The following is a 23446-nucleotide window of genomic DNA, read 5'->3' as shown; positions in this document are numbered from 1 at the left end:
TAGTCATTTCAAAACCCAAAACCATGAGACGTGTAAAAACACAGACAGATCGCAGGAATGACACAGAAATATAGAAGTCTGCTGCCAGCTGACAGAAACCCCCTGGCTGCAGAATGGAATAGTTTAGGACCACTCAAGTACAAAATGACAACTTCAATTTTGTCTTTCTTTCATTTGTCTCCCTTTTATTCCTTTGTTTGGCAGCATTTGAAGATTGCCAATCAATGTATCAATAGAATGCTCTTGTCAGCTTGTTTGTTCCATGCTCTGCAGTCAAACTCAATTTCTCCTATCCGAAACAAACTACAACTCTTTTGGGATGTGCTTGCCTGCACACAGACAGTCCTACATCAGAATACATCCACGTTTGCAAGCAAACATCAAACGGCTCAAAGTGAAAATCAGTGTCCTTCAAGGCTTGTGTGATGTTAGAGTTCTCTTGATTTGGGGATTTTATTTAAGGCCTGGATCTGATTTGAAAATAAGATTTAGATCTTAGCAAATTCATTTTAGACTGGGGACAGGATTTTAAAGATAAATGTTGCTCACAAGTGTATTATTTACTTGTAATTATTGTGCAATAATCTGTAAACAGACTGTTAAATAAGAAACCAGTATAGTATCAAATGGTTTGTGGAGCTTGACTCGATCATTTAGGGATGACCTTCAGTGTTCTTCAGGCTGCAATAAAAACATTTCATTATTACCGATGTGGCCCAGAGGGAGTCAAATTCCAGCAGCAAACACGCACACACACACACAAACACACAATTCCAGAAAGCTTTGCATGCTTGCTGACTTTCTGCATATTGTAAATAAATGACCAAGACAAGCCTTTGTTTCCTCCTCAAGCCAGATCCAGAGGCAGAGAGAGAAAAGCGACATGGATTTACTATTGCTTTTACTTCTTTAGGAAATGTTGAGCTTCAGGGACTGACTTTGAAGCACCGAGCTGTCAGAAGTGACCAACGCAAAATATCAGACAAAGTGCTGATAAATGAGCACCAGCCCTGGGATGTATTTTATGATGCTATGGGTGTGTGTCATGGAGGCGAGCTGACAATAAGGTGTCTGTCAGCAGTCCAAATCTTTTGGAACCCAGTGTATTTAAAAATAAAAAGAACAGTGGCAAATATAACACACAAAAAAATGTAATTAGGTGAAACACTTTTGATAACAGTCAGAACCCAGGCAGGAAGGGGTGGCCGGGTCTAACCGGGAAGGTACCATGACACCAACAAACAAAAAAAAGTAGAAGGTTACAATTACACATTTCAGTGATATTTAAAGTGATGCACACCCACAGAGGCACAAATCTTCCACGGGCACCGGGGGGTACGCAGAGCCCAGGGCTGAGGGCTCCACCACGCGCAGCAGACCAGAAAGCTCAGTGGAACGAGGTGCCTCAAGCATCGGCTCAAGACGGATCGATCTGCCTCGTGTGGCCAGGAAACAAACCGGCGGTGCCGAGGACAAAGGAGCGGAGACGGGTGTAACGCCACAATTATGCACGCCGGCACTCATGACGCGCACAAACGCGAGGGCGCCTGTCTTCAACCTCAAGATAACCGGAAACACAAGGAGCCCAGTGGTCTCGAGCAAGTTCCAAAAAATGTCTCCAATCAGCGCAAATACATAAAAAAAGAGAGAGACTCCATCCTCAGGAGGAGCCACTGGCTCTCAAGCAGCACTGCGCTGCACTGCTCCGCCCTACGACCAGGGCGCAGGTCAAATGTCACCTGACAAGGTGGAAGAGAAAGGACGTGATCATGTGGCGCTACGAGTTGATGCTGCTCTGCATTGCAAAAACAAATACAACATGCAGAAGAGTTCAAAGTTGGAGAGAAGTATATGCAGTCCCACAAAGCAACGAAGAAAGAACAAGACTTGATGCACTAGATCAGGGCCTGTTGGACACCAACACAAAAGCCTTCTATGTTGACCCATTTTCTCTTTGTTTGTTTGTTTGTTTGTGATAAATTGAATGTTAAATCAAATACTAGAGCATCATGGATTTTCCAAGTTGCCAAACAGCAAATAATTACGCAACAAATTATACATCAAGTGTGTATTAATGAAGAACACCACTGCCATCGCCTCAGTGTGACTCTGCTGCTTTATGAATAAAACATTTAATTACACACCATTCTATAAAAAAAACTAAGGAGTAATTCTTTTGCGTTTAATCCCAGCATCTGCTCAAAGAGGAGACGAACGCATGACAAATCAATGCAATTAAGTGAAGGGCACCACTACGTTTGATACGGGAGAGGTTTTGACTGGGTGTTAAGAAAAGCAAAATAAACGTGGAATGTTTTTTTTTTTACTGTCAAAGAACCACAGAATAATCAGAAAGACACATCCCAGCATGAGTCATGAGTCCACAAACACACACGCGGCATGTTGTTAAAGAGAAAACACAACAACAATTTACCACACTTGTATTTTCATCATATTTGTGACATGATCACTAATATGGAATGTTACTGAGTTAATGTTCTATTGAATGTTTCCATTTAACACTTTAAATTTACTTTTCTAATCTACTCCATGTAGAATTAAGATTTGTATACACAAAATATATTTTTTGCCAGCTATTTTGTTTTTTTTTCATGGTTCCATCTTCAAAAATGGACGCAGATGTACTGTTTTTAATCATTTTGATTACTCACACATTTTTGTTAATATTAACTTGTCCACCATTGCTTGGATTAAACAACTGTTATATGAAGGCGACACTTTACCTGATCAGTGCAGAAAATTGTAATCACCTGTAGATCATACAAAATATTTTATAGTGAATTCCATCTTAACCATTTTTCACAATAAAAATCTGCTTTGACATTAATATATGAACATTATTCTGATGATGTAATAAATAACACAATTTTTGCCTCGGTCGTCGCTGGGCACATCTTTCTACATGAAGTGTTTTTATTTTATTTTATATTTTTTTCTGATTCTTTACAATATAAGTGCAGGACTTTTACAAGAAACATTTAATTTATAGTGTTTGAACTTTTACTGAAGGCTCTGAATACTTCTTCCACCACAAATTGCCGGGGCTAGAAGCTCACGGCATGGATTCCTTTTCAACAATGACGATTGCATGAAATAGTGTGCGCTGAAAAGTTGGGGTTACTTGCTTCTGCTGCCAGGATGTTTTTCTGTCTGATCTTTAACTTAATTGTTGCTTATTTATTCATGAATGTTTAATGTTAGGCAGAAATACTTAAAAAAAACATTGTTATAAATATTTAAAAAAAGTTTTCATAGACTTTAACATTATCTTCCTGGGAATTAAACATGAAAAAGTATTGGGGGGTGAATACTTTTTATAGGCTCTGTATATATCTGTGTTCTTTTGTGCTCATTGGAATGTCTCTGATGTATTCCCTCTGCAACCCATTGTTGTTATTGTTATCAATGATGGCTTCAAAAATAGTTTTAGAATAAATATGCACTTTAAAACCCAACCTACAGTAATATAATCAACACGTTGACGCACAAACAAGGTCAGACAACCGAGCGAGGAAACTTTCCTGTGGTTGTCTAATCTAGGCCAGAGTCATGGTTACCGTGACGACCACTGCATCATGAGAGGATGAACATGCATGATGTGCACGCTGCCATATAGAATCGCTCTCCTCCACTGTAAATATGTACTGTTCATTAGAGATTAAAGATATATATAATATAAATCCTGTCCTTCTCGGTTGTCCTCCAACAACAGGAGGACCCCCCGCCCCCCATCATGACCTCTGTTTGACTGTTTTAGAGAAGGGCATCTATCACGCTGCATGGCACGCTTGCAGAGCACCAGAACTACTGGCTCGTTCACGTTCCAATAAAGCATTTGAAATGTTCATTGATCCCATTTAAGGCTCATTGATTGGTAATGGCAGACTTCGATCCTCTTTTAAATCACTCTAGGTCAAATCTAAATTTTCTTTTGACTTATATTGATTTCACTGATTAGATTTTAATATTAAAATTATTTGAATCATGTACAGTATAACTCATATCATCGCATATTTTAATATGGGTTTTAAATATACTTTCATGTCATCTTGCGGAATATTTGATCTTTATTGGAAAGAAAAGTTACAATAAAGAAAAGTTACAAATCCTTTGTGTACAGTAATAAACGGCCTCAGGCTAAGGAAGTCAGGACCGTAACCTCATCACTAATGACTCCTAAAGCCTCACTGCCGCCTCAACTTGACAAATGGCAAATGTCAGCGGCATATTCTCCTGGTAGGCATAATTTTATTAAGTGCAAATATCACTGTGCTCCTTAGGAGACACTCAAAGGTTAGCCCAACAGCTGTATCAGTTTCATGTGTATTAGCCAGGATTTTGCAGCAAGTCAGGCTCCCTTGAGTTGATGGACACGGCCAGTCAAGCATGAGGAGGGATGCTCTAACTAAATACAATAAGGCAAAGCTCAGGCTTTAATCATGTTTATTTAAAAGGCCAGGACAATAGTGGAGGGCGGAGAGGAGAGGAGAGGAGAATAGAGGAAAAGAGAAACAAACAATAGACCGGTGGCACACAGAGGGTAGAGAATGTTTTCCCATTTAATGGTTGTGGTAATTTGTTGACTCACTCATCCATGCAGAGTCTTTATGTTTAATGCAGGCCTCCGGGGGGTTTAGCCCTTCCACCAGCCCCTAAACTGGGCCTCAGATGTTAATGGGGGGTCTTCATATAGCATTGACTCTGCTCAATACACCTGCCAAATAATTGATGGGCGTTAATGTCCAGATTCTGCCGATGACTGCTGAGACTAGCTTTTATAAGGGCTGTGAATGAATGTGATGAATATTACTTATATCAAAACTAAAATACTAGAACTATCATTTTGTAACGTACTGTATGTATATCATTGAGGTTTATGGAAAAGTATTTTACTGATTAGAAAGATGAACTCAATGGGCACATTTAAACTCCCAGATAGCCTTGACTTGATTGAGATTTGAGACTATCACACAACTCAAATACGCCCAGGCGCTGGCCAATCCACAGAAATAATGTTGAATAATCATTATGCAATTCATTTGTCATGAGAAAAACACATGCAATATGGTGAAAACTGAGAAGCGGCATTGTTTGCATCTGTTTCCTTGACTGCAATGAACGTGGGAAAGGAGCAATGCAGCCGCTGATATATAGCTGCTTATTTTTCTGCTTTATTACACACTATAAAAAGGGGCGTGGTAGCTGTCTGATGTAGTGATGTCATGCAGTGGCCTTCAGTAAATCACACTTTGTGTGCATGAAATGAGGCATGATTACAGCACTTTATTGGAATGTCATTTGTTTTTGTGTGTGAAATGGGCTAAGCATTTTCTTTTCTTTCTGCTTATCTTTACGCCTCGCGCCCGCGATAACGGAGTCCCAACGTTTTCGACAGTATTTGCATGTGCATATTTTAACATTATTAAGTTTAGTGTAGTAGCTGTGGCCTGGGAGGAAGCGTGGTCATCCTGCAGGAAGGGCCGTGATTGGGCCTCCTGCGGCATGCGGTGCTCCGCCTGTGTGTGAACGCCATCACTCCGATGAAAGGTGGCGTCTTGCCTTAATGGCAGCCTCTGTTTTTTGATTGGAGGAAAAGCTGGCTGGCGTTGTGAAGCACATCTGTCAGAAAAACATTATATATATTTACCAAATATTTATTGATATATTACAGCAAATACAGGATGCAGCACATCGATTCATTTATGAGCTAGTTTGCTGTAAAAAAAAAAAACTCTGCAACTTAGTGATATAACTGCGACCAGTAAATTGTTCTGATGTGTGTGTAAAGCAATATAGTGTTGCTCCTTTACATGCATCGTGGTGAATACTTTACAGGTGAGTCTGCTGCCAGGTAATTACTGTAAAGTTTGACTTTTGTCTCAGCTCTCTCTTTCCTTCCTTATATCTTTTTTCGAGCAGGAACAAAATTAGATAAGACACATTTAAGTGTCTTTTTTTTTTTTTGTACATAGATTTTATTGAATTTTTGTTACAGAACATAAACAATAACAAGCACTCTGTAATCAAATATATCAAAATACAAAGAAATATACACCACCATCCAAAATAAAGTTGCTTCATATAACTCCATACCATCGTCACTCAAAAACCCAACCATGTAACCCCGCACCGCCCACTCGTTCCGCTCAACCATTATGCAAAACGAGAGTGTCTTTTTTTAAACTTGTAGTCTAATGTGATCACTATCTCTGGTCTTCAGCAACATCTCAGCGTTCTGATAACACAATCCACCTCTAAAGACTCTATTGCTGCGGAGCTAAGCAAACACACTCACACGATGCTAAAGCACAAAGAAGTGCATCTCCCAAAGAGTTAAAAATTTGCAAGAAAACATCAAACGGCTCCCCCCAACCCTAACCCCCCGACAAAGTCTTCTAGTTTTTGCAGTTTAAACAAAAAGGTGAATTCTTAAAAATTCTAAAATGCAAATTTTCCCTGCACTGAGGTGTATTTTTTTATTTTGACATATCAATGCAAGCTCCAGCCATTGTGGAATCGTTGATGTGCTTTAAACAGAACAGGAAGTGGCAACGGGGAGGCTCTGGGTTCCTTAAATGGTGTAACCGTCTGCAGAGTGAGTGGACTGATATATCAGTGTACTACATGTCTAGATGGATTATTACCCTCCACTCACAGGCGCACTGGATTATTATACTGTGAAACACAATCGACCCCAAGGCAAATAATTTGGTACTTTGCTCGTCTCATAACCAACAAGATGTTTCTTTTTTGTCACATCCTCAATAAAAGTGCTTCTTCTGATCTTCACATCGTATTAACTTTAAAATAGAGACGAGATCAATGTTAAACTCTCTCCGACTTTCATCTATTTATAGGCCCGTTTGCAGATGTGCCAGTCCTTGGTGAATGTGTTTGAGGTGTTACAATGCTTATTACAATAATACAGCATCACTTTGGGAGGACATGATGGCACAAATAAAAGCCTAGAGATAAACGGAGGCTGATATCATCTCATATAGGAGTCAGTGGACTGTTCCATACACCCTGCTGCCTAAAATAACCCGTCTCCGCAGCACAATGTACATGATGAGGAAAACATCTGCGCCCCTCAGTGAACCGTCCCTAGTGTCTGGTGAATCCTGCACCTACAGCACGCACACACACACACACACACACACACACAGATGAGCCATACTTCTGAAACCCCTCTAGCGTGCGTGCGTGTGTGTGAGCTCCTTAGGGTATGTTTGCGTCTACTGTATCTGTGTATACATGCGTGTGCCTGTGTCTGTGTGTGTTTGCGTGCCAGTCACCAGCTCCCTTCCAGCATCAACCCTCAGCACTCTCTCACCACCAGCGCTGTCATGAGATAATGTGACAGGGTGTCAATCTTGCTCGGGCCCGGGGTGCACCGGCGACAAGATGCTTTTTGGCAGAACGCTTTTGTGAGCAGCACCAGGGAGAAGGCAACAGCAGGGCGGACAGAACAGAACAGCTCCACCTTACCACTGCCAGGTCGCACACACGCCGTCATTGCTTTTGTTTGTTTGTTGTTTTTCTGCTATCACCCTCTGGCCACTTGAATCATCCAACCGTCCTCCTCCCCGCGTAAATCCTGACCCCTGAAAGAAAGAATCCCGTAGGGGTCACATGCAGTCAAAATGTTCCGTCACCCCCGAGGAGAGTCACTCCTGGCATCTTGCAAATGATCTGCGTTTCTATCCCATCGCCAGGCCCAAGGGCCTGCGTTTGTGTAGTGGGCTAGCTGGGTGCTGCCACTCTTCCAGTCTGAGCTGTGATGTGTTGTGATGGCGCCGTCACTTCGGAAGGCAGAGCGGCAGACACCTGTGGAGGAGCCGGGTGAAGCTGATGTGCCTGGACAGGACTTAATCTTTGTCTGGGTCTCGGCATGAGTGTTGACGACTGCAGGTGTTTGAGGCAGTTGTTGAATGTAAGTAACTTTATACCAAACTTTTTGAAAGCCATTATTATATATATATTAGCATGCTGTAGCATTGATTTTAATTTCTTACCTTGTCAAGTAAATTAGGAAACGGTGGGCCGAGCGTTTTCTACACTTCTCGCTCGAACCTTTCAAAACAATGACTGACGGAGACAAATGTGAAATGCTTTGCTGGTGCTGATGGGACAAGCCAGATGTTTAGAATCCTAATCTTCACCTTTAATGATGCTTCAAGGTTCTTGTATCTGGTTGCATCACATAAGCAGTCATTGTCTCCAGCCCTGTTTCTGGTTCTGCAGCTCCAGCATTGGTGCTTTCTAAAAAAAAACACAAAGCAAACATTCTGCAAAAAGTCTGACAGACAAGGTGTGCAATGAGCTCATTATCAGTGTCAACGAGGCTTGACAGTAGAAATCTACAGGAAATGTAATTCACTCTTTGCATTTGATGCAGTTTATAGTGATTTGGTGAAGGGTACCTTTTTCGCTGCCTCACTGTTGAGAATGAGACAAACATTTAATTTCCATGTAATAACATGCTGTGAGGCAGGAAAAGGGAAACAGCGCAGCGCATCAAACATGGTGCACTTGATGATGAAGGATCCGTGATGGTTAAAGTCTTTCCTATACTTCCAAAAATTAATAAATGGATGAATGAAAGAAATAATGAATTATATGTACCATCGGGAGATGCTAAATTCGTGAAACCCTCCAGGGGCACTGGCGAGACAAAGGAACAGCAACGTGTGCATTCAGTCCAGAACGTCTCTGTTAGTAGCGGCTGATGGGGGCAGCACGCATTGTTCCCAACCATGCGGCGATATAGAACACACCACACAACTAATCTTTGCACAGTCAGCAATGCTCGGCTTTGCCATCGTAGTGAAACGTAAATATAAAAACAGATACTTTGCTGCAGAGGTTCTCGATACTTTGTGATGGACGCTGGCCTCCTGCGCGCTCGTCTTGATGTGAAAGCCCTTATCATAGAGGATCACCAGTCCCACCTGGCTGCGCGTCGGCCTCATGTAGAGAACAAAAGAGCCCTTCACCACCAGCCGTCTACAAAGTGCACAGAAGCGCACTCACAGATACGACATTTGAATTCATAGAGGCGCATGCTGGAGCTGCTTAAACCTGGATGGGAGCACTGACAGAAGCCTAAACATGCACACCTGACACAGGTCTAACTTCATAAATAGACATACATGTATTGGAAGTGTAGCAAAAACTTTTAATTGGCATAGTAAAAAAATAAAAAATAAATCCCATCCACATGATTGTAATAAAATAAATGGTCAGAATAAAAGAAATGCATCCCCGGTCTTTGAAAACAAGGAAGTTATGCGACACGCAACAACATTCCAGCTGAAAATAAGACTTCTCTTCCAGTTTGCTGCACAAATTCCTTCAGAACGCGTTGACTTTGTTTTACTACAAGATGCTTACCTTGCACTTATGCGTTATTATAATAATGTGTCATCTCATTGCTTTTATTCCGTGGGCAATGGATATTAGCAGCCGTCTTAGTTCTTTAAGTGCTACCTTCTTTGCTCCTGCCTGCTGCGATTCCCCTCGTTAATACAAGATATATTCTCCATCACCATCCTTGGAGAAGGGACCCTTCTCATGCAGGCCACAGAACTCTGACAAGGATGAAATTACTGTAAGCTTTCACGCCTAATTAAAGTGCGGATTGCTCACCATCAATGGAGTTGACTGTATGGATGCCATTCTTTTAAGGCAATGCCTTAACTGTAATGCTTACAGATAGAGTATTGATTCTGTTTCTAGCGTCGTCCTAGACGTGCAGCCATCAGACAGATTCCAGCTGTCTTCCAAGCTGCAGAGCGCTTACATAGCCTAATGAGTGTTCCCATGCAAACCAGATTTACAGCATGAGCATTGCTTCTGTATTGTAATCAGCGTTTGTGATTCAACTGGGTTTGATACCTCATATTGTCAGATGCATTCAAGCACAAAGGATTGAGATGCTCACACTTTTGAATCACGAGGACAATGAAGCTCCAAACATTGCATGGTTCCATCTGGACGCTATCCACATTCTCGAAGTGGAACCCTTCATTTCATGCAATTTTAAAATGAGAGTAGCAACAGCAATTTTTAAACACAGATTTAAAATCTCTTTCTCTAAATGTAGACTCCGCATTTAGAAGGAAGTTGAGCTTTGTCGTGCCGTGGGGGGGGCTTTCTCAATGAATTTTCACTGCCTGTAAGAACTTGCCAAAGAGAAGCGAGCTGAAAGAGCTGATAACACTCAGGAATGTAAGAGAAGAAGTAGTGCAAGAATCGATTTCTTGCTGAATGTCATGTTTGATGCATGCATCTGTTCCTACAGCGCGTGCGATTTTGCACATGCTGATCTGTGCCTCTTTGCTAGTGGCACACGTGTCGGTGTAAGTGTGTGACCAAAGGTGAGCCAATGAGCAGCTCTCACTTGGTTGGCAGGGGGACTTTTACAAAAAGCCCTTGAACATCAGCAGCTACCGATGAAGTGCTTGAGACGGAGTTTGATTTTCCGCGTGAAGCCCTCGCTGCTCAGCTCAGTCGTGTCGAGAGTTGGATTCAACACCTTTGAGGTGAACGTTTCAAAAGGAGACCGTTCAGCTCTACCACATCAGTATGCTATCACAAGAACTTCAGAGGAGATAATGAGACAATCCTGCCTTCAAGGAGAACTTTGGGGGATTGTGATATTAAGGAACTTTTTATCAGCAAAGGTGCAGCTCAGAGTTATAAAAAAAATAAAATAATGAGTGAAGAGTGGGTTTTAAAGCAGTTCAGACAGGGCGTGTGACAAGTGATGACTCAGTATCTGATTTATAGTCAATTATATCTCACTCACCTTTGTCACCCAGACAAAAATAGCAGTGTTTTCTAAAAACACTTTGGAGTCCAGATTCTTAAATGGAGGAAAGTAATAAAAAAAAAAGGAAAGGCTCTTGTTTTCAGTAAAAAGAAACAATTAAAGTGTTAGCAAGCAAAGAATTGGATACTTCATCGGGTTGATTTTGTTATCTGTGTTTTATGTCTGGTCCAGGACTGAAATGTTTAATTCACCTTTATGGTTTGCGATCAGATTCGCTTTCCCGACATGATGGCACCTCGTATGATGCAGCAAGCAGATCGTTCAAGTCCAGACTGTCAGAGAAAGACACAATGGCAAAGTTCTGTGTGTCGTGCAGGGACACACATCACAACACACAGCATCATACATGTGACTGCACACAAGAGATCCTCAGCCAACTATCAACATGTGATGCTTATTTTATGTCAAATACTTCATCAGAATCAGAACACTTTAATAATCTCATAGGGAAATTCTAATTATATAATTCATGCTTAGTAAATCGGTTTTGTCCAATTGTCATCTATTTTATTTTATTTTGGCAAATTTCTAATATCCTGCAATTCCAAGTACCCCTTCAGCTAAAAATCTAAAGGGCCATATTTTTTTTAAACAAATTCAGAATTCAAAAGTACCCAAACCTCATACACCATTAGAATCAAAATATCCTCCTGTCAAAGTGATCTGACTTTTTGCACTGATAATCGCCACACATAGTCAGTTGTTCTCAATCTGCTCCTGAAAAGCTTGCAAAGTTTTGTCTCACAAATACAAAACATTTTGTTCACGGTGACGTGGATGATGATGTGTGCATGTCTGCTGATTTGCTGGATAACCGAGAAAAGAAAAAGCTAAATATTAATTCAGGCCTGTAATGTGAATGCTCCCTGTCATACCCAATCAATGAAGCTTGATGTACAAAGTTAATTTGCTTAGCAGCAAATCAAATCAAAATATTATCAACTTCTTAATGCAAGGTGTGGAAGTCCCCCTTCTTTTTCCATTACTCCCCAGTTCTGGATGCTGCCAAAGGTGCACCATGCTGTTTCCCCAAAAGAGCTTTACAAAAGCGTTTTCACTGCCCATAGAGATGAATCTTCTTGTGATCAGGGCCTCATTCTTTTCCTGTTTTGTATGAATTCCATGCTGGTGTTGAATCTATCCGTCCTCTGTCCCCTGCTACTTCCAGTTTATCTCGGCTTAATGAGAATGCAGAATTCAACATTTTAAAATAATTCATTTAAATGCGTTGAAACTGATACGCATTTGATGTTTGAAATCTGAAGGGAATAAACACACTTGCCTGAGAGCTTTTTCTTTTTTTTCCTGGGTACAAAAGTATTTCTAGTACATCTATTTTTGCCATATAATCTTTAAAGAATGAAAAATATTTCAGCACCAAGCATGTTTTACAAATATAAACTTTGCGTGTCATTAGTAAACATGTTCTTTAATAAACAGGGCTGCAGAGAATATCACCCACTGTGATCAGAGGAAAAAAAAACTGTGCCAACGATCATTAACAACTAATAATAAAATACATATTCGGGGCTACATTGTTCATCTGAAGGCTTTGCATGATGCTCAGCCATCTCCTCCCCTTCACGCCATTTGACCCTGACCTTTTCTTTCAGCTGTGATTCTATGTCAGTCTGCACGCAATCAATGTCTGTCACCTTTTGCATGATGACAAACATGGTGGCAGGGTCTCCGCTGGCAGCGCCGTCTCCCTGCATTTGGCCACGAGATCTTCCGCTGCTGGGAAATCTTCCCTCATTAGCCGCCCCATCCTGCAGCTAGCTCATTGAAAGTGATGCTAATAACATGAATTCTAACCGAATGATATGGGTGAAAAACCTGGTGATGAAATCCATACTTCATGCATTTTGCATGGGGTGGTAATTGGGGACTTTTTGGCATACTAAATATTTCTGCTGAAATATTCCTGTTAAGAGAGAAGATTAACTCTTCCCAAAACTTGTAATGTCATGTGTGAGTTTCTGCTTTATTTGACTGTGTAAGTATTATGTGTACCATGGGAGGGGTTGTTGTCTGTCTAATTGTAATGCAAAATCGTTGAAAAATAACATACGAAAAAAATAATTATTGTAATATTAAGTCCAGTAAAAACTGATTAAATTCAGAATAATTTGAGTTTCCAAAAACCATTTCATAGAAAACCAGTGGCCCCAGCCCTGGTGAAGCATCACCAAATTGGCGTCACCCATAACAATTGTTTTTGATTGTGGTTAACAAGGATGGCGTTTTGAAGAACTGACATAATTATATGTGCTTTCTGCTTCTCTAACTGGCCCTGAGACCCATTTCGAAAGTCTGAGAATGTTCCTTTGATTATATGTCCCCCCTTTTATTGGCCTGCCCCCCCCCGACTTTGGCCATTAGGGAGATTCCTTATCTTCCCTAACCAATGACAGGTGAAGTGGAGCACAAAATCCCAAAGCCTATGGGCCTCATCACAGCGTTGCTCCTCCAGCCTCTCTGACATTAAAGAGCTGATCAGTTTCCTTATCAAGTATAAGAGAGAGATTAATCAAATGCATATAGTCAAAGTAACACATAAACAAAACAAGCATAGCTCAATGAACATCAAACTCAAAATACTAAATAAATTATATACTGTATATATAAAAATTATTAACCTGACCAAAAAGAAACATTTAGCTTCTGTTTTCATATTTAGAAAACTTGGAAAATGGGCCACCATCAGAAATTCTGCAGACACCAATAAACTGTCAAATATTGTATCAGTGCAGATTAATTAACCAAACCAGGCAATTACCGGCAAGTTAATCAGACTAATGCATAACAGGACAATTCAGCACCCCTGGATACTCCTGCCTCTCCAAAAGTCCAGTTTTCCTATATATAGTTTTTGTGGAAAATGTTACATTTATTTAGCAAATAAACAGAAATTCAACACTGATCTGGCTGTTATAACTTTTATATAGTTGTTATAATATAATAAGTTTATTGTCTCACAATTTTTTTGTTAATAATTATTTTGATAGCAGGAATAATAGAGGAAATAATGAAGATAGAAGACAATTTGGAAAGAAAGTTTGATGGAAGCAAAGAGCTAGAATTTGGCAACGGTAGATACAGTCCTGAAGACAGCTGTTTAAAATCAAACTATTGCATTATATATATATATATATAATATATCAGGAAAGAAAACACAATAGAAAACATAATCATCGGGGTTTTCTATTTCTATGTGTATTCTTTCTTTGTAATTAATCATAGATTGAAGTGTTTTTTTAATACTATCCTTGGACCGGCACAACTTTGAACTGAACTCGTCATTGGTTACACCTTAAGCGCGTTTGCAACCTGTTTGTTCAACTATTGGCTGAAAACTGAGCACGTGATAGTGACGCGCCAGGAAGTGCTGGAGCCGGAGTCCGGGTCGTTGTTGACATCGGCGAATTGCTGACCACAAGTCTTTGGTGCTGTTTCATACGAATAAGTGTTCAGAGTTTTTAAGCAATTATTTACAACTGTTGGTGCGAAATAGCGATATAAATACTAATGTACGATTGTCATGTTTATGCTACAGAAACGGGAGCATCACCCGCTAACAGCACATGCTAAAGGTGCCCTTTATTAGCCTGCTAACTTCACATGTAGCCTTCATGTCACATCTTCAATGTGCAACGTAATTACTTCAGCCCGTTTCACAGAGTGTTGCGTTTGTATTCAGCTACGACTGTTTGCTTTTCCAGCGCGTTGATTAATGTTTAAACGAGCTAGTTAGCTCGCTGACGAAAGGGCTAATATGGGAATTGCACGTTATATGTTGTCATCACGCAGCTTGGCGTCTCTTGAAATACAAGGTAGGAATACACTCAGCATCTTAAGACAGTACTTTCTCATGAATGAGCACCCGCTGACACGTTTTAATGCTGCCTGTCTGAACCCCTTCCCTCAGGGTCTAGATTATGATACAGAATGACCAAAGATCATCATGGTTTTATCAGAAGTTTATTGGGATGGCCAAATCCCCATGCCAAAGCTTTCTCCAGTCCAGGCCAAGGTCGCTGTCGCCCTGGTGGCTCTCCTGTGCTTCATGAACAGCTATGATGGGGAGTTTGTCTTTGATGATTCCGAAGCAATTGTCAACAACAAGGTAGCATTCTCCTTTCAGTCGTATGAAACCTAGATATTTCTGTACTGCTTGTATTTAACAACAACAACGCTGACGTGCTGCACATGTTAGTGGCACAAAGATCAGTTCAACGTTGTGTTTCTGTTCTAGGATTTAAAACCAACGACGCCCCTGAATAACATCTGGAGCAATGACTTCTGGGGAAGCAACCTGAGTAGCAACTCGAGTCACAAATCCTACCGACCGCTCACTGTTCTCACATTCAGGTAGACGTCCTATGTGGCCTCACACTTTAAAATCATGCCATGATAGCAGAGATGCTGTTTCTGATTAACTGGCTGGTGTTAATCCTGTTTAAACGGGCATCACCACATTGGTCTGTCAAAAGAATACTATTACCCACACACACTGTGTATACTATTAAGTTTCACCCCTCTTCCTGTTTCAGACTGAACTACCTCTTGGCTGGAGGCCTGCACCCTGTTGGCTTCCACGTGCTAAACATCATCCTTCACGCTGTCATATCTGCTCTTATGATTGACGTGTTTGCTGTATTGATTGGGGGACTTGATTATGATGAGACTGGGAGGATTCTGAACCGTGCGCCCAAGACCTCTCTGCTTGCTGCACTCTTCTTTGCTGCGCACCCAATTCACACAGAAAGTGTAAGTTGAGTAAAGTTGAGGAAGTTATTTTTTTACTTTTTCTGTCAAGTGCATCTGAATTTCTGCATGTGTATCTCGCACAACAGCATCAATTAAAGCTATCAGTGCAAAAAAAAATAATGCTGACACAGTATACAGGGATTAAAAAATGTATGCTTGCCAGTGTAATTACTAAAGTACAGGAGTAGAGAAATATTTAGTGAATGCCTTTGACATTTTGATCATCGGATTTTAGTTTAGTTTAGTTTATTGTTTATTACAAGCAGAATAAAAATAAAATAAAATAAATAGTACCTTTTCATGTACAAGAAACCATATTTTGGCAAAAAAACCCAATAATAAATATATCTCCAAAATAAAACACCAAATGCCATGTACACAGGAAATAGCAAATAATTTATTATATAGTGCTTGAAAAGGAGTGTGAAGAAGATAACTTATTAAATCCCACCCCCGTTATACAACTAAGATTTCAGATCTATTGGACTTCTAATAACTTTTAATGGACTTCCCAGCTGAATAAGCAGAAAACTCACAGAGAGCATAAACCTCCAACAATGCCACTGCCACGGAAACCAAACCAGGCATGTTAAAACCGATTCCTGCAACAAGTCTTCAGCAGTGGGCTTCTCCTTCCAGTGGGCATGTTTCATTTGGTGTACCAATTGTAAAAGCATTCAGGAGTTGCCATTGCATCCGTGTCGCAGCACAGAATATGTTGGTTTCACCATGATGATGATGATCTTCTCACTTCCGCCTCATGGCAAATTAAATAATACTACACAATTTATTGATGCTAGAAACGTACCATACTGGAGTCATGTGTTTATCACTAGTGTGTGAGTTATAAATGGACAAATGAGTTTGCATCATGTCAGATCTGGATCTATTTTACACTTTCAGTTGATAAAAAATAATACCTTTCACAGATACTCAAAATCCATTTGAATGATTCTAAACCTGCGTTAGCTCAGCTACATATAGGTAGCATTTCCTCATACTACTGAGACCAGATTCATACCCACAGTATATTTTCTGGATCAGTTTCCGCATTTTGGTAGAAATTATCGATTGGCTTATTTTTTCACGATATTGACAAAGTATTCAGATGGAGCTGTAATTTAAAAGTTAAAGAAAGTGGCAAGGTTATCGAAAATCTGCATCCGTTTCCTGATTAACCTCAAAATTCAGTTAACGTTTCTTAAAACATAATAATGAACAGACTAAGTATATGGGTGACCAGTGTCTAATCTCAGATGCATGACAGTTGATATGATAAAAGAAAATTGCATTTACATATTTATATATGGACCATATAATAGTTCCAGTTCATGCTTTGAGCTTGGGCCAGGTCAGGAACTGTTACTGCTGTGGGTCCGTACAGGCCTGGAGACATTAATTATACTGGTTCCGAATTTGGGCTACGAGAAACACACTTTTTCCAAGATCAGTGAATCATGACGGACTGGTTCAGGGTTATAATACTAAAAATGCAGTGGATCCATGCCAAGAACAAAAGCCCCATCCCGGTAGGGAATGCAGTGCCAAGGTGCATGCGGTAGCGTGGCCTGACTATTAGCTTTGTTGGGATGCTTACTGACCTGCCAGCATATGTGTGTTAGCTGGAAAGCCTGGCTGGAAAGCCTGGCTGGAAAGCAGCGATTCCAACTCTCAATTCTCTTTAATCATGCAGGTCAAGGACTGGGGGAGACCTGGGGGGTGGGAGGCAGGCACACTGTTGGCTTAGGCCTGCTGTATGTATCAAAGCAGGCAACCCCAGGATGCCAACCCTACTGTACCCACACACGGTATAAAATACAAACGGCAACAGGCCATGGTAGTAATGAGAGATTTCGCTCCCTTTTATAATGAGCTTCAATTCGAAACTGGAGGAAACATGGAAACAGAATGGGATGTTGAATGTTTCATACAAAGTGCAATGATTAATGAAAGGATGCTGCATCTTGGTAGTTTAACTAATCGTCTCTGTCTTTGTCGTGCTCTTTCTCTCCCTTGTTCCTCCCTCTCAATAAGGTGGCTGGTATAGTGGGCCGAGCAGATCTTTTGTGCGCTCTGTTCTTCCAGCTCTCTTTTCTCACATACTGCAAAGCTTTTTCCAGAGGTAGGTACCTGACACAAGTACAGCTCTTCGTGTCCGCCATTATACTGCACCAAATACAAATGGCTGTCCCTTTCTGCAAATGAATGAGCCTCTTCTTGGTAATTTATTTTCAGAAACTGCAGAAACCTGCATTTTAAGCCTTACCCTTCCACAACTGATTTGATCTTCTTGCCTGCTTGTTTCCAGGGAGCGATGGCGATTACAGGTTTTCTGTCCAGTGGGTTGTGGTCAGCATCTTGCTGTGTGCTGCAGCGATGCTCTGTAAAGAACAAGGCATCACAGTCTTGGTACAAAGTCTTTATTTTTTGTGAAGAAGTTTCATTGTGAATGAATGACTGTATTGCCTCCAGCAACAACAAAGAGCACTCTCATTAGTGATGCATGATATATATACTCATCAGGTGACTGCTGAATCTTGCTCTTCATATTTATGAAAGGAATGAAAGATCCATTTTGTTGCTGACCTATATGCATTTTAAATTCTCTCTGTATTTTCCTTCAGGGTATGAATGCAGCCTTTGATGTCCTCCTGATCTGTAATGTTAATGTGTATGAACTCAGCCAGAGGCTACTCCTTAGGAAAAACCCACTCAATGTAAGTTACAATTAATATCCCCACCCCTCCCTTTTTCTGTCATAAATTATGTACTCCCTTGTATGATTACTGTCACATCACGTAATGTTTTATATTTAAAGCAATGTACATTTTAGTCCACTTGCAAGAGTGCTTGCAAGCAACTAATAAACCTGTTTCTTTATTTGTCGTGTATTTTTGGACAGACGAGTGAGATTTTGCAGACAGGTTTGCCTACGCGATTAGCTCTAATGGGCCTTGGAGGAATGTCAATGCTCTATGCACGGTGGAGGATCATGGGAACAGGACCACCGGCATTCACGGAAGTGGACAACCCTGCCTCTTTTGAAGAAAACATATTTCTTCGAGTGAGTGAGATGCTAATTTGTAGGCTATTTAATGTGAGATGCAACATATATATTCCACTTGTGTAATATCGCAGTCATCAAATACTGAATTTGCGTTTGATTCTGATTCTGAAATGGTTTTCTTCCCCTATCTTCCACTCTCTTCCATTCTGTGGCCGCCCTGTTCCTTGTTGATTGGCAGATAGTGAACTATAATTACTACTACTCTCTGAATGCCTGGCTGCTGCTGTGTCCCTGGTGGCTGTGTTTTGATTGGTCCATGGGCTGTGTGCCTCTCATTAAGTCAGCCACTGATTGGAGGATGGTGTGGCTGTTGCTGCTCTGGTGCATCCTGATAGGCTTGATAAGCCAAGCCTTATGTTCGCAGGACAGCCAGAGAAGGAGGTAAGCAAGCCCAGCCGTTTCCCACTCGCTGCAGATGAGCTGCTGGCCTCCCTTGACTTTCCTTTTATTATGAACATGCTATCCTATTCACTGCAGTGTGACCAGAGCACCATGTCTCAATTGAGTTCCGACATACTCGGTTGGTTAAGGAGACGGACTGTGTGAATGTGGTTCACAGGGAAGGTTTTCAATGGTCTGGATGTTTTCTGTGACTGGTTTATTGAGACTATATTTCACAAGTGACCATTCAGTGTAAAACTGTCCATTATCAGCGTTTTATCCGGAAGCATTCTCTGATTTCTTCTCCTCCCTGTCAGGACTCTGACCTTGGGCCTGGTGCTGCTGGTCGTTCCCTTTCTGCCGGCTTGCAACATCTTTTTCCGGGTGGGCTTTGTCATTGCTGAAAGAGTGCTGTACCTGTCTTCGGCTGGCTACTGCCTACTGCTGGCCTACTCCTTGGGACATTGCTGCTGCCGCTGGTCAGATCACAGGGTAGGGACACATCACGCCTAAAGAGCAGGAGGTGATTTCAGGGGGGGCTGGGATCACTTGGAATCATCTGTGCATCTGAAAACACACCTCAGACTAAGCTTGGGGGTGTGTTGGTATTTTGGGTGCGGGGGGGGGGGGGGGGGGGGGGGTGAGGAGCATCCTCCCTGTTAAAAATGAATAGTCTAATAGTCTAAACATCATTGAAAATGACTGAACCCTGACTTTTGGGCAAGGATTCAATCTGGTAACCTTTATTTCTATGAGAAACCAGTCACACTGGACTGGTTCCTGTGGCTCGGTGTTGCAGGGCGGGGTCAGGCAGGAGAAATGATGACTAATGACAGACTCGCCTGTGAGCTGATGACAGCAGCAGGTCGTGTCCATGTGTGGCACAGACACAGATATTTGCATGGTCTTAACTCTGAGTTACTGCTAATAATTTTTTTAAGCCTAAGGGGCTTATTCAATGTAATTTTCATCTTCCTCCCTTCCAGAACCTGCTGCGTGTGTCTGCGCTTGCACTTTTGTCTGTATACGTAGCTCGCTGTGCGCTCCGCAGTAACCAGTGGCAGTCGGAGCAAAGACTCTTCACCAGCGCTCTGTCTGTCTGCCCGCTCAATGCAAAGGTAAATGTCACTGCGTTGTGTATTTGCCTGTGTCTGTGTCGGGAATACGTCTGTTACATGTGGGAAGTAAAGCTCTCTGGTGTCTAATGTGCTAATGGCTCATTCCTCAGGTCCATTATAATGTAGGTAAGAACCTGGCTGACCGGGGAAACGCCACGGCTGCTATCGGATATTACAGAGAGGCAGTCAGGTACATCTGCTCTTCATATCTGCTGGTTGAACGGCATGCAGCTGATTTAACTGTACGTTTCTTCCAGGCTACATCCAAGCTACGTGCATGCTATGAACAACCTGGGAAATATCCTGAAGGAGAGGAATGAACTCATCGAGGCAGAGCAGCTGTTGTCTAAAGCCGTTTCTATTCAGTATGTTGTTCAGCTCGGAGACACTCGGGCAGCTTCCAGAACCTAATGTCTCCACTGGTTTCTTACTTTATCTGAGAGTATTTTTTCATCTGTGCAGGCCCGACTTTGCTGCAGCTTGGATGAATCTGGGCATAGTTCAGAACAGCCTGCAGAAGTTTGAGGAAGCAGAGCACAGCTACTGGAATGGCATCCGCTTCAGGAAAAAATACCCCGACTGCTACTATAATCTAGGACGCTTGGTGAGACTCCGGAGCGTAAACACAGTTTTTTTTGTTTTTTTTTATAAAAGCCGGTGCTGCTTTTTTTTTTTAATGAGGCAGACGCTCTCCTTTAACACAAATGGAAGTTATAGTGAGTTTCACAATTCCGATGCACTGTAACTTCATGAAATAAAAATTAAAAAAAAGAGCATGAAACATAACAACATGCAACTTCTATCGGGGAATGATTGCTAAAGATTAAGGCGTTAAAAAAAATAAGTCTGACCCTATATCTTTATTGGAATCATAATAGTATGCTGACCAGAACAGACACATTGATGCCCTGAACGCCTGGAGGAACGCGACTATGCTAAAACCTGAGCACAGCCTGGCTTGGAACAACATGGTCATTCTGCTGGACAACACTGGTATCAACAGCACACACACACACACACACACAGTATTCAGAACAAAGTGCTAGTGCATAAGTCCAAATAAAAAGTACTTTCACTCAAAACGGGATTGCAGTTTTTCCATCATAAAAATATTATTTATTATTCATAATATAATAATAATAATTAATAACATATTGTTGTTATTTATGTTTAGTTCTTGTTGTTTTAGTATTAATATGGGTTACTCTACTTTGGGAGAACGCTGTGTTCTGGGTGCAGCTTGAGAAATGCAGCATTGTTGTTTTGGAAAGGCAGGAAATCTAAATGGCCAACAAGATTAGACCGGAAGAGCAGGAATCAGTAATGCCTGAAATTTATGTATTAAAGCTTTGTGTTGTGAGTTTTGAAGGCACTCTTCCCTGCCGTGTGGAGAATGCTCTGATTTCCAAAAAGCTCGGGCCGTTTTGTCAGAAGCTGCTCCCGTGGGGGCGGAGTCTCCCAGGAGGGTGCTGGAACTGTCCAATCAGGGCCCAGTATGTTCCTGATCAAACATGGGCAAGCACAGCCAGAATAGCACAACCCCCCCACCACCACCGCATTTGTTCCCCCAAATCTGACAGAAATGATTCTACCCCTCTCCCCAGCTGCCCCAGCAAACAAAATAGAGAGGAAAGAAGAACAATAGGTGTCATTTTCAAACAGCAAGGATTTGGGAATATTCCTTTCTCTTTGAAGTACACTCCCCCTCTTTTATTTTGATCATTACACAAACAAAAGGCAGAATAAGTCTAGATTCAAGCAGATGCACCCAGTCATGGTCACACACTTAGTCACATGTTGGCAAGCTGTGTCTGAAGGACGCTGGCCATGACTGAGGGACATGACTGGCATTGTCTCTGTCTGCCTCTTCTGCTGTCTGTCTCTCTCTCCATTTCTGGCCAGACATCAGATGGGTCTGTGACGGGGATCAATAACCCAGTGGGCCTTGTTTTCAACCTTAATTTGGAGACTAAACCACTCCTTCATGTGTGGAGAGGAAAAAACTCAGCTCTAGACACTGCTGACAAATAAAGCAAGAAATCCGTCTCTGCTGTTCCAGTTATATATATGGATATGTGCTGTGAACGGACGGACACTCACATTTTAAGTGCCTATATGTTGGTTACCGTGTGTTTCTATGTGTTTTATCCCTTGAAATTACAATGTTTTTCCTCTGTCTTTGAGGTAACTTGGATCAAGCAGAGTTGATTGGCCGAGAGGCTCTGAGGCTCCTTCCGAACGACCACACTATCATGTTTTCATTGGCTAATGTCCTGGGGAAACTACAGAAATACAAGGTCAGTTGGTACAGGACAAATATTTAACCCGCTAATAGCATCTTTATTGACGCTCGTGGTTTGATCCCTTGCAGGGGTTCTACAAGTCAGGAGGAGCTACATTTCTAATTCACTGGTTTTACTTTTTGGTCCCCAGGAGTCGGAAGGCTTCTTCCTCCACGCTCTTCGGCTCAACCCAAATGCAGCTAGTTGCCATGGCAATTTAGGTAAGCCAATGCATCATTGGTTGTATCACACATTTTACGTAGTTCAGACATTCTCAAAAAGCTCCAACAGTAATTTGCATGCTAGCAGCGTGATGCCCCCCCCCGTCACCTGGACGGAATGCTCTGACTGAACAGAATTGGATTGTTCTCTCCTCCTCAGCTTAAGCAGCATTTCTGTGTTTGTCTCAGCTGTGCTGTATCACCGCTGGGGAAAACTTGAGCTGGCAAAGAAGCACTATGAGCTGTCTGTTAAGTTGGACCCCGAAGCTCCTGGGACCAGAGACAACTACAACATGCTGCTACGCAAACTGGACCAGCTTAAACACTCCACACCCTGAAAGCAGCCCACTGGGGACCCCTGTGTGCGGTTGAACGTTTCCCCCCTTTTATTTTGTGTCCTTAATCTTGGCTTCGTACCAGTTGGAAATAAAGACCACGATCTGTGTATCAGGCTCCAGTTCAGTTCTTTGAGAGGAATAAACTGGTTTTGCATCGCGTTCATACATGGGGTTGTTTGTGTTGGTATCTAATTCAGTTTCATGGGTTTGAGATGTGTCTGGGGCAGGTGTGCTGTGTGACACGGCTGTGCTACTTAGCCCATGTGGAACGTATTCAGGGTGAACCCCATCTTCTTTTCATCCCTGACCCTGTGTTGTGGCAGCTGCATGGAGAACACCATGCGTGTGCAGCTCCGGAGGATCTGTTGAAAACTGTGTGTTTAATTTGGACCTTTTCCGGATTCCCAAATGTTC

The 23446-nt window shown here is 41.7% G+C and overlaps 1 protein-coding gene across 1 annotated transcript; it reads left to right on the top strand.

Moving 5' to 3' along the window:
• The first annotated feature begins 14677 nt into the window (after positions 1-14677).
• Positions 14678-23186, top strand: tmtc4 (transmembrane O-mannosyltransferase targeting cadherins 4). Its single transcript, XM_068746318.1, has 18 exons — positions 14678-14688; positions 14784-14981; positions 15111-15226; positions 15409-15625; positions 17660-17747; positions 17934-18034; positions 18250-18342; positions 18528-18689; positions 18871-19073; positions 19391-19565; positions 20060-20191; positions 20302-20381; positions 20449-20556; positions 20654-20795; positions 21070-21184; positions 22376-22488; positions 22625-22694; positions 22884-23186. The coding sequence occupies exons 2-18, from the start codon at positions 14820-14822 to the stop codon at positions 23030-23032; spliced, it is 2226 nt and encodes a 741-aa protein (XP_068602419.1). The 5' UTR covers positions 14678-14688; positions 14784-14819; the 3' UTR covers positions 23033-23186.
• The last annotated feature ends 260 nt before the right edge of the window (positions 23187-23446 follow it).

The sequence above is a fragment of the Brachionichthys hirsutus genome, chromosome 12 (assembly GCF_040956055.1).
Source record: "Brachionichthys hirsutus isolate HB-005 chromosome 12, CSIRO-AGI_Bhir_v1, whole genome shotgun sequence".
Lineage (NCBI taxonomy): Eukaryota > Metazoa > Chordata > Actinopteri > Lophiiformes > Brachionichthyidae > Brachionichthys > Brachionichthys hirsutus.
This window is presented reverse-complemented; position numbering and strand designations above follow the sequence as displayed.